General features: G+C 58.5%; 1 protein-coding gene across 2 annotated transcripts; it reads left to right on the top strand.

Annotated features, from left to right (window-relative positions):
- Nucleotides 1-256: 256 nt before the first annotated feature.
- CYGB (cytoglobin) lies at nt 257-10,998 on the top strand. Of its 2 annotated transcripts, XM_005585071.4 has the most exons (4): nt 257-573; nt 6,348-6,579; nt 7,226-7,389; nt 9,733-10,998. In XM_005585071.4, exons 1-4 carry the CDS (start codon nt 431-433, stop codon nt 9,764-9,766), a joined length of 573 nt encoding a protein of 190 aa, XP_005585128.1. In that variant the 5' UTR covers nt 257-430; the 3' UTR covers nt 9,767-10,998. The 2 variants fall into 2 exon arrangements, with proteins under 2 accessions (XP_005585128.1, XP_073876750.1); XM_074020649.1 differs by lacking the exon at nt 7,226-7,389 and having other exon boundaries at nt 9,733-9,952.
- The last annotated feature ends 283 nt before the right edge of the window (nt 10,999-11,281 follow it).

The raw sequence follows: 11,281 nt of genomic DNA, 5'->3' as shown, positions 1-11,281 counted from the left end.
CCCCAGCGCCCCGGCCACACCTACCCGAGCCCCGCCCCGCGGTGCAACTCCGCCGTGGCCTGCGGGTGGGCGGGCGGCAGTCGCATCGCCCCCACCCCGAGCAGCCTTCACCTTGCCGGCATTGGCTCACCCACACGGGGCTGGGGGTTTGGAGCGGATTTGTTTTTTTAAACATTTTCCAGCAGACCACATCCCCGCCCCCCCGCTGGCGGTCCCCCGCCCCCCGCACATATACCCTGCACACACGCACGCACACACACACACACCCGGCGCGCACAGACACACGCTCCCTCCCTCCGCGCTCTACCCCTCGCCCGCCCGCCGCGCACGCAGCCGGCCCCGGCTCCCGGCGCCCCGCGCCCCGCGCCCAGCGCCCCGCGCCCCGCCACCGCTGCCGCCGAGCAAAGCCGGGCTGGGCTTGGAGCTCCTCATGGAGAAAGTGCCAGGCGAGATGGAGATCGAGCGCAGGGAGCGGAGCGAGGAGCTGTCCGAGGCGGAGAGGAAGGCGGTGCAGGCTACGTGGGCCCGGCTCTATGCCAACTGCGAGGACGTGGGGGTGGCCATCCTGGTGAGGTAGGTGTCGCCCGGGGCCCGGCCGGGCCCTGGGCAGGGAGGGCGGTAGCGGCTCCGGGCAGAGGCGGGCTGGGCCCGGGTCCGAGCTCCAGCGCCACCTCCCCAGCCGCGAATGGGGCCGGTCCGAGGTCGGCGGGGCAGGCAGCGTGGGGCGCCGTGGGGTGAGCCTTCCCTGGCTCCGGCGCGGTGCTCACCAGGAACTAGGAACCAGATGCAGGAGAGCACCTCGGTCCTCCTCCTCTCCCCGGCCTCAGAACTCCTTGCTGGGCCAGCGACCCCAGACACCCAGCCAAGCTGTCAGACGCACACATTTTTCTGGCCTTTCAAAGGGAGTAGCAGGGGCTCCCCATTTTAGAGATGGGAAAACCGAGGCTCAACTCAGAAGGGGGACAAAGAGGAGCAGACCCCTGTCTCCAGCTCCGCCGCTTGCCGGATTCAAAGCCTCTTGGAAGAACAGAGAGCAAAGAGCAGAGGTTGAGAAGGAGGAGAGCACGGGGGTCCAGTGTTCCCAGCTGCCCTCTTCCTGCTGGACGGCATGGGCCAGCAGGAGCTCCCAGGGCAGGCACAGGTGAGTGGAGAAGCAAACAGTCCCCTAGGATACAATCCCTGCTGAGTTAGGAGGGTGAGGGGAAGAAGAGAGAAGCTTGAGGAGACAGGGCCTAACTCTAAAACCCCCCACCTAGGGAGGAAATGCAGTGGTTTGGGCTTAGGGGTCATTCAGGCACCACATGCCCCTGAGAAACCCACAAACAGAGAGCACCCCATTCTTCACACACCTGCGCATAGAGCACACACACCATCCTCATAGAGGTGATGTGTCCAAGCCTCGAAAGCTAGTCACTGACTCTAGCTACAAATCCATGCTCTCTTCCCACACGTGCTGGTCCCTGGGGGTGCAGGCAGAGGAGCCCCAGACCATGCTCACCCTCAAGCCCCTGTTCTTGGCAGAGGAAAGTGGTCAAATCTAGGACAGAGTAGGGCAGCCTTGTCATGTGCAGACGGGGTGAAGCCTCGCTCTGGAAGGGCAGCTTTAGTGCATGCCTGACTCCCAGGCCAGCTCCGTCTCCAGCTTCTTCTCCCTGTGGCCTCTCCCAAGCCTGGGACCTATCCAGTTCCACCATGATATGCCCTGATTCCAACTCAGAAGCAGATTTTGGTGGAAAAAGAGCAGGAAGCCTTTCTAAGGGTTCTAAGGAGTTACAGGAGCGCTCCTGAGGATAGGGCAGCTATCTCAGCAGCCCCCAGGCCCAGCAACACAGCTGGGAGTGGCAGGAAGCTAAGAGGGACATTGGGATACTAGGGCCTCAGACGCTCGGAACCACCGATCCCCACACGTGCTGGCACCCATACAAGCACACAGTGGGTAGCAGAGCCACAGACGCGCCAGACTGCATCCTCGGAGGGTGCCGTCAGCCGCGTGTCAGCACCTGCAGCCCACCGGCCTCGCATGCATCTGGCACACTCATGTGTCACCATGAAGTGAGGCAGGGTCTTCAGGACCTTGGAGGTTTTCTGTCCCAACCCCTGCCATGTACCTGTGCGGATACGTGGAGGAAGGGCTCACCATCCGCATCTCGGGGCACCACTGACCCTCCCCAGGAAGGGGACCAGGGAAGGGCACATGCCAAGGGGGAAATGAAACACTGAGACCAGGGCCATGTCTGGGCAGTCCGAGTTTCCAGCAAGGATTTCTTTCTCTCTCTACATCCCTCTTCCAGTTCCCCACTCCTGTCTCGCAGAGGGGCCTGGGCCTGGGCTGGGGGAGGTCATTACCAATGCGCTCAGTGCCCAGAGTAACCCCTCACTACTCTGACTCCACTTCTGTGTGGACCAGAGCCCAGCCCCAGGACAGCCTGGCCCAGCTTTGTCTCAGCCACTCCCTGCCAGCCCAAGCGCCACAGGGCTTTGCTTTCCTTTTTCTCTCCTCCTGTCTCTGTCCAGAGCCTGGGCAGTGGGGGAAGGGGAGGAAAGGGGCATAAGGGCTCCTGAAGGTCCCTCCTCAGATCCTAGGCCCGTCAGTCTTGACACAGCGCCCTGTCTTCCCACACACAACGTACACATCCTCAAGGTCAAGGCCCCAGCTGCAGCCCTCTGGCCAGCGCTCTCACCTCTGCCCTCCCCACTGCGCCAGGCCAGTGCCGTCAGCCCTTATGAGCCTACAGGGCAGGAGGGAGGCAGCTGCACCTCCACATCCCCAACCTGGAGAAGTTGCCACGTTGGTGGGGGTGGAGGAGGCGTTGCTTTTGGAGCCTGAGGCAGACCCCACACTTCCATTCCCTGCCAAGGAGGAGACCAAGAGGGAACACCCACCCTCCCTCCTGGTTGTAACTCTGACACCTTCCTCCTCACACTCAGACAGGCCTATTTCAGGCTCTCTTGGAAGCCCAGATGTCTCTGGGAGCTGAGAAACTCCCCAGGGCTGGCTGTGGAGACTCCTCCCTGGCAGCACAGGCTGAGATCGGGAGGGTCTCAGGTGGAAACACCACGGAGCCAGGAGGAAGGAGCCAGGCACATGGGCCCCAGGGGCGACAGAACCGTGGAGGGTCTGGGTGGGGGCTCCCTGAGACTGTCATTCCTCAGGGCCACAACCCGGTGGTGGGTGTTGAGGCAGGAGACACCTGGTTCCCAGGCCACGATCCCCTGGCACAGCTGTCTCTCCAGGCAGTGTGGGGAAACTGTCAAAGTAGGGCCTGCCTGGGCCCTTTCCTGGCACTGCCATCTACTTCGGTGGGCAATCTTGGACATCAATTCCTAATTCATAGAATGGGGATTAAAACAGTGCCTATCTCAGGAGAGAATTGCAAGGATTTGTGAGATCATACAGTAAGTGCTCAATAAATGTTCCCTGTTCTTTCCTCATCAGTAAAATAGAAGTAATACCTGCTTAGCTGTGGCAATTAAATACAGTAACAGGCTGGGCATGGTGGCTCACACCTGTAATCCCAGCACTTTGGGAGGCTGAGGTAGGCAGATCACCGGAGGTCAGGAGTTCAACACCAGCCTGGCCAGCATGGTGAAACCCTGTCTCTACTAAAAAGACAAAAATTAGCCAGGTGTGGTGGCGGGTACCTGTAATCCCAGCTAACTTGGGAGTCTGAGGCAGGAGAATCCCTTGAACCCGGTAGGCAGAGGTTGCAGTGGGCCAAGATTGCGCCACTGCACTCCAGCCTGGACAACAGAGTAAGATTCTGTCTCAAAAAGAAAAAAGAAAAGAAAAAGTACAAAAACATTGTAACACATCAGGCAAATATATATATATATATCATTGTTAATATTTTGTGTCAGGGTCTTGCTCTGTTACCCAAGCTGGAGTGCAGTGGTGCCATCAAGGTTCACTGCAGCCTCCAATCCTGGGCTCATGATGCGATCGGATCTTCCTGCTGCAGCCTCCCAAGTAGCTAGGAGTACAGACGGTCACCACCACACCCAGCCAATTTCTTTCTTTTTTTCTGGAGACAGGATCTCACTATGTTGCCCAGGCTGGTCTCGAACTCCTGGCCTCAAGTGATTTTCCTGCCTTGGCCTCCCAGAGTTCTGGGATTACAGGCATAAGCCACCACACCTGGCCTTTTATTATTATTATTATCATTATTTCTTTTGATTCAGGGTCTCACTCTGTCACCCAGGCTGGAGTGCAATGGCACGATCTTGGCTCCCTGCAGCCTTGCCCTCCTGGGTTCAAGTGATCCTCTCACTTTAGACTCCTGAGTAGCTGGAATCAAAGGTGTGCACCACCATACGTGGCTAATTTTTTGTATTTTGTAGAGACAGGGTTTGCCACATTGCCCAGGCTGGTCTCAAACGCCTGAGCTCGAGCAGTCCACCCGCCTTGGCGTCGTAAAGTGCTAGAATTACAGGCGTGAGCCACCATGCCCGGCCATATCGTTATTTTTTATTGCAATTGTAAAACCTCCAAAGTTTGAGATGCTCGTTTAAGTCCAAATTGGGTTTTTCACATTTGTCCCTCATTACAGTGCTTCTCCAGAAAATTCAATGTATTTTCAAACCCATCGCCTCACGTGTCCTCACCCGTGTATCCATGAAGCAGTAAGCGCAGCCCTCCTCTCGCCCTTCTGCAGACAGGGAGCTTGTGAAGCAGTTTGCCCAAGATCACAGTTGGCCTCTGGGAGGGGCCCTCCTGAGTCTCCACGCAGACTGTGCCCTGGTCACTGTGCAAACTTCCCCCGCCAATAGCAGCTCCACCACCAGCAGGGACGACCCGGCCAGATGCCCTCTCCACATCTGTTCTAGCCCTCACATCTGAGACTCGACTCCTGGCCAAAGGGCTGCTTCCGCAAATTATCAGCTCTCTCTGATCACAAAGGGGACACATGAAGGGGCAGAACAACCTGGAAGAACAGGTCCAGGACACTCCATACATTTTCTGGGGATTCACTTAAGTTATGTAAGTTCTGATTGAGTCCATGCCCATGTCTCACATGATGTCCAACCTCGACAGGGAGAGGAGGTACAAAAGTCATTGTCGGCCGGGCGTGGTGGCTCACACCTGTAATCCCAGCACTCTGGGAGGCTGAGGCAGGCGGATCACCTGAGGTCAGGAATTTGAGACCAGCCTCCAACATGGTGAAACCCCATCTCTACTAAAAATACAAAAAATTAGCTAGCCGGGCGTGGTGATGGATGCCTCTAGTTCCAACTACTCAGGAAGCTGAGGCAAGAGAATCACTTGAACCCAGGAGGCAGAGGTTGCAGTGAGCCAAGATTGCACCACTGCACTCCAGCCTGGTCTCTACTAAAAATACAAAAAATTAGCCAGGAGTGGTGACAGATGCCTGTAGTCCCATCTACTCAGGAAGCTGAGGCAAGAGAATCACTTGAACCCAGGAGGCAGAGGTTGCAGTGAGCCAAGATTGCACCACTGCACTCCAGCCTGGACAACAGAGTGAGACTCCATCTCAAAAAAAAAAAAAAAAAAAAGCCGTCATTTTCCACACTGCAGTGCCCCAGCTAGGGCAGGGGGTCAGAGGGTGCATGAGAGCCTTGGGATCCCGTCTGACAGGCTGGAAGGAGGGTAGGGAAGGTCACCTGAGTGGTGCCAATGGCCTCGGGGGCAAAGCATTTCGCCTGGGCCAGTCTGCTCCAGGTAAGGCATGTCTGACACAGGAAAAGGGTAGTAGAAAGGAATGTGGCTCACCTGAGGAACATTTTCCCAACGGTAAGTAAAGCCACTGAGCCAGGACAGGGATGATGTGAGTATAGTGGGGAATGTGGACATGAGTTTGAAGAAGTGGGTGGGGGACAGTTCAGAAGTCTGGAATGCCCGGTTAAGGAGTTTCGCTTTGGCAGACAATAGGGAGCCATTGAATGTTTTCGAGCATGAGCATGACTTCATGAAAGCAGTATCTTGGGAGAATCAGAACAGTTTCAGACCAACTGGAGAGGATTTAATTTCAGATCAACTCATGGTTCCAGAACCTGAGCTCTTACCCTCTCAGCTATGACTAGAGCAGGCCCTGAAGAGGGTGTAGAGTTTGGGAAGGAAGCAAGAAGCGAGGAAGACAGGGGCCTGGGAGAGGAAGCCACCAGCCTGAGCAAGCCTGGCAGATAGACACGGCCAGACTTGGTAGGGGTGAGCCAGCTTGGCCAGAGCGAGGAGGGTCTATGCTGAGGTCTACGGATGGTAGTGAAAACAGTGATGGTGCAGGGGTGGGGGAGACTGGGGTCCACTTTTTCAGCCCCCACTGTCCTGGCAGCTTCAGGGTGGGCCCGAGGCAGCCTCCAGCTTCAGCGACCACCCCTGTTCCTCTTGCCAGGTTCTTTGTGAACTTCCCCTCGGCCAAGCAGTACTTCAGCCAGTTCAAGCACATGGAGGAACCCCTGGAGATGGAGCGGAGCCCCCAGCTGCGGAAGCACGCCTGCCGAGTCATGGGGGCCCTCAACACTGTCGTGGAGAACCTGCACGACCCCGACAAGGTGTCCTCTGTGCTGGCCCTTGTGGGGAAAGCCCATGCCCTCAAGCACAAGGTGGAGCCAGTGTACTTCAAGGTATGCGCCCCGATCTGCTGCAGAGCCACCACCGCCCACACCTCATGGCCATCTGCAGCTCGAAGGCTCTGGGAGGGCTCCCTGGGGCAGCAGAGGTGATCCCACGAGTGGCTGCGAGAGGGAGGGGCAGTGCCCGGCAGCAGGATGGAGGGGCTCAGTCCAGGGCAACCCTTGTCCTGAGAGCACTGGGTTCCCAAAGCTGGCAGACTGTTGTGTTAAGAATGATCCTCTTGGCCGGGCGCAGTGGCTCAAGCCTGTAATCCCAGCACTTTGGGAGGCCGAGACGGGCGGATCACGAGGTCAGGAGATCGAGACCATCCTGGCTAACATGGTGAAACCCCGTCTCTACTAAAAAATACAAAAAAAAAAACCTAGCCGGGCGAGGTGGTGGGCGCCTGTAGTCCCAGCTACTCGGGAGGCTGAGGCAGGAGAATGGCGTAAACCCGGGAGGCGGAGCTTGTAGTGAGCCGAGATGGCGCCACTGCACTCCAGCCTGGGCGACAGAGCGAGAAGACTCCGTCTCAAAAAAAAAAAAAAAAAAAAAAGTAGAATGATCCTCTTGGCCATACATGGGGCAGAGGGGCCCGGGGGTTGCGGGACGCAGGGTGCCCAGGCGTTCACTCCCCCTTCCTCCCTTTGCCCCCAGATCCTCTCTGGGGTCATTCTGGAGGTGGTCGCCGAGGAATTTGCCAATGACTTCCCACCTGAGACGCAGAGAGCCTGGGCCAAGCTGCGTGGCCTCATCTACAGCCACGTGACCGCTGCCTACAAGGAAGTGGGCTGGGTGCAGCAGGTCCCCAACGCCACCACGTGAGGAGGCGGGTGAGGGTGGGCTGGGCAGCCTCCCCGCCATGTCCTATCCTGTCCCATCTCTCCTGGGGCCCTGGGGCTGACCACCTGGGCAGGCACACTTGAGGCAGGCCAACTCTGGGGTCTGACATGTAAGAACAGGCATAACAGGAAAAGGCCTTCAAGATGGCTCCGCTGTGACTTCAGGCTGCGCAGAGCCATGGGCCCTGAGCAAAAATCCTCCCAAAGAGCCTTCCCCTTCCCTAGAGCTAGGGAGTGCTCAGAGCACCCAAAGCCACAGCTGCCCAGGCAGAGAGGCGCCAGAGGCTCCCAGCGGGAAGGTCCAATCGTCAGGCTCAGAGGCAGCCCAGGCCAGCCCAGCCACTTCCTCCCTGGGTGCCAATCCTCCCTGGGTGCCAATCACAAGGGGCTGTTTTCTCATCTCATGCCGACCAGTGCTGCTAAATGCCCTCTGCCTCAACAGGGCTAGAGCCAGGAGGATCACGAGGACACATACACACACACATGCCCCAGCCCACCAGGGAGCTACATGGGTGTCACTCACACGCACACAAGTAAGGGGATGTTTACTTCCAGGCTGACCTGGAGGCTGGGCTTCCAGTTCTGGGCCCAGGAGGTGGCTCAAGGAGGGTGGCCGCCCTCTGTGACTCCTGCTGACTCGGAGCGTGAGGGGAGGGCTAGCCCCCAGACGTGGCGGTTGGGAACACTCAGCCTCCCTGGGCCCCCAAGGGGAGGCTGACTCTGGGAGCTGAATGGAGAGGCGGAGGCAAGGCTGGAGTAGGAAGGAGCGAGAGGAGCGGAGGCGGGAATGGGAAGCAGGGGTCAGCCAGCAGCCCGGGACACGCGTGGTAGAGAAACATTCCCAGCAGTTTCCCATGGAAAAGGCGGCGTCTCCCGCCGGGCTCCGCACGGGCCCCCAAGACTGCCGGCCCTCCTGTTCACAGGCACAGCTCCTGGAGGAGGTCCCCTGAGGGCAGCTGGGGACGCCAGGCCTCCTGCCCTTCCTGCTGCTGACCACACTGGCCCCGGGCTGGCTCCTGCTCCCCTCCCCCTTCTCCCGTCAGCACCACCCCAAGAGAGTGGAGTCCTCGGGAACTGCTGGCTGGAGCCAAGCCAACTCCAGATGTGCACAGCTGGGCCCTGGCCTGCCTGAGACCTGGGAGTCAATGGGAAACAAGCAGATGCTGGCCCACCAGAGGAGGGCACTGGCAGAGCGTGGAGAGCTGTGGTTGCCTCCTCACCCCCCACCAGCTGTCACCCAGAGGGTCCAGGGAAAAGACAGGGGAAGAGGAGGGGAAGGGGCTTGCTTGCCCTCCCACCCCTTTCCCCAGGCAGGCTCTGCTGCCAAAGATGAGTTTGTTTACAGCCAGGACACAAGACTTCCTGCTTCCAGAGAAAAGGGCTTTTTTACAAGGGCCAAGAGGGACTGGAAAGAGCTGGCTGGGCGCGAGCCCCAGTGAATCAGAAACACATGGCCCAAGTTCCCCAGCACGCTGCCCATCCTGCCCTCCCCACCCTGCCCTAGGGACTAAGATCTCTCCAAACCCCAAACATTTTGAAACTGCCGAAGTCTCCTCCTCCGCCCACTTCTGCTCCTTGTGGACTGAATGGAGATGGGCTACCGTGGAAACTGACACTCCATGGGGGTTAGCTCCCAGCCGTCAAGTGGTGGGGTTGCCCCACATCCCTTTACATCCTCTAGCCCACCCCTAGTGTCCCTGGCCTGAGCCTGCAGAGCCTCTGGCTGCCAGGGTCCCCATGGGCTCGAGGGTAGGACAGAGTTACAGAGCAGAGTCCTAGAAGGCCCTCGCCCAACTTCTCTTATCAGGGAAGCAGGGGTGGGCCAGGCGTCACCGTTTATTGAGCCGTCTCTGCTCCAGGGTGTGCGCCTTTGCGTGGGTGGGGGCGGGGGGGCACGATGATTGCAGTGGGGGCTGTGTGTACCGAGAATATGAGAATACACATGGGTGGCCCGAGGAGGGACGAGACAGGCCCAACAGAATGCACCACATTTCAGAATTAATGGAAAAAGCTCACATTGGTATGGTGCTATGCAGTTTGTGAAACACTTTTTTACCCAGTTTGTCACAAGACAGACATTATTCACATTTTAGAGATAAAGATCCGGAGCTCCCATGGGCCAGTAGACTTGCCTGAGATCACACAGCAGGTTCGTAGCAGGACGGAGACTAGAACTTGGGTCTCACGGTTGCTTTCAACTGCACTGTGCCGGCTCTCTTGGCAGGAAGTGAGCCTCGCCAGCCCCAGGTCCTCCCCCTTTCCCCCGAAGGTCCTTCCCTGCCTCTAGTAACGTATGTCCTTCCCTTCCTATCTCGTCCACAGCCCACCGGCCACACTGCCCTCTTCGGGGCCGTAGGACCCCTCCCTCCACCCCCCTCCCTGGCAGCACCTTGAGCAGAAGGCCGAGTTCTGAAGACCCCCCTTGATGCTCCATTTCTGGGTGCCAAGGAAGCTGGAGGAATCCCTGACTCAACTTCCCCGAAGGAGGCCTCTGTGGTGGCCACGGTCCCCTGCCTGGAGCTGCCGGGAGGCGGCGCTGGCTGCCTGGATGCTGACCCCAGCGCGGCGGGCAGGGTGGGGGACCCTTCCTCCTCGCAGAGCGGGGCCCACTCTTCTTAGCTTTTCTACTCACTGTTAGAGGGACCTAGCTGAGCGGCTGGCGGGAAGCGGGACAGGTCTAGGAGTCCCTAGGGGAATAAACCAGCCCCGTTTCTATCAGCCCAGCCGGCATGCAGGTCTGCACATCACCATCTAGAGTATCACGCACACATCTACCATATATACAGATATATTCTATATACGAGCTATATATAAATATATATATATACATATATATACACACACGTACATATCTAGAATGTGTATCCACGGGGCCCAGAAGCCTCGGTTCGGCCCCCACCTGTGAGTGGGGCAGGGAGCGGTTCCGGTTGTGCAGAGAACAGAGTGTTCTGGCAAAGAGGAAATCCCGCAGCAGCGCAGAGGACCTGGGCCTGGAGGGGCAGGGCTGGGGCAACCCGGCTTGGCGGCAAAGCCCAGCCCTTCTCAGACCAGCTCCCCACATTCCTGAATTCCACTTCCAGGCAGAAAGGAGTGGGCTCCCCCTACTCCCTCAGAGGAACTGACTCACTGACTGCCCTAGAATGGGCAAGGGCAGAGCGAAGTTCTGGATGGGATGACTGCACTAGGGGAGGGGCCTCCGTCCAGAAACCTCGACCGCCAGCTCCACCTGCCTTGGCCACCAGGGTAGCCCCAGGGAATCCGGGCTGCTGGGCAGCAGGTTGGCGGGACCACATGCCTGGGTCTCACCCTCAGCCCCGAGGGCCGAGGGCTTTCCCCACCCCCTTCTCCTCCTGGCCGGCAGTCGGCCCTGTCTATTTATGTGCGCCAGCCGTGCTGGGGGGCCCCCATGTGTGCCCCTTGGTCACATGTATCGTCTCCAAGGATGTTTTGCTGCTGTGGCTACTATGCCTGTGTCCCCTCCTGGCCCATCCTCATCTTCATCTGTGTAACTGCCTGTTCTCCTTTTCTAGTTTCTGATGTTTGTAACCAGACCCAGCTGTGTCATTAAACAGACCTGTTCTTGCTGTACCTGTGCACACTCGTGCAGTCTCTTCCTGCCACCTGCCCTCACCTCTGTCCCCCATCCCTGGTTCTGGGCTCCAGCCTTTTTCTTGAAAGTCCTCCCCTGACCTCCCACACCAAGGGTACCCCATCCCCTGTCCCACACCAAGGGCACCCCATCCCCTGTCCCACACCAAGGGCACCCCATCCCCTGTCCCACACCAAGGGCGCCCCATCCCCTGTCCCACACCAAGGGCGCCCCATCCCCTGTCCCACACCAAGGGCGCCCCATCCCCTGTCCCACACCAAG

Source organism: Macaca fascicularis, chromosome 16, assembly GCF_037993035.2.
Source record: "Macaca fascicularis isolate 582-1 chromosome 16, T2T-MFA8v1.1".
Taxonomy (NCBI): Eukaryota; Metazoa; Chordata; class Mammalia; order Primates; family Cercopithecidae; genus Macaca; species Macaca fascicularis.
This window is presented reverse-complemented; position numbering and strand designations above follow the sequence as displayed.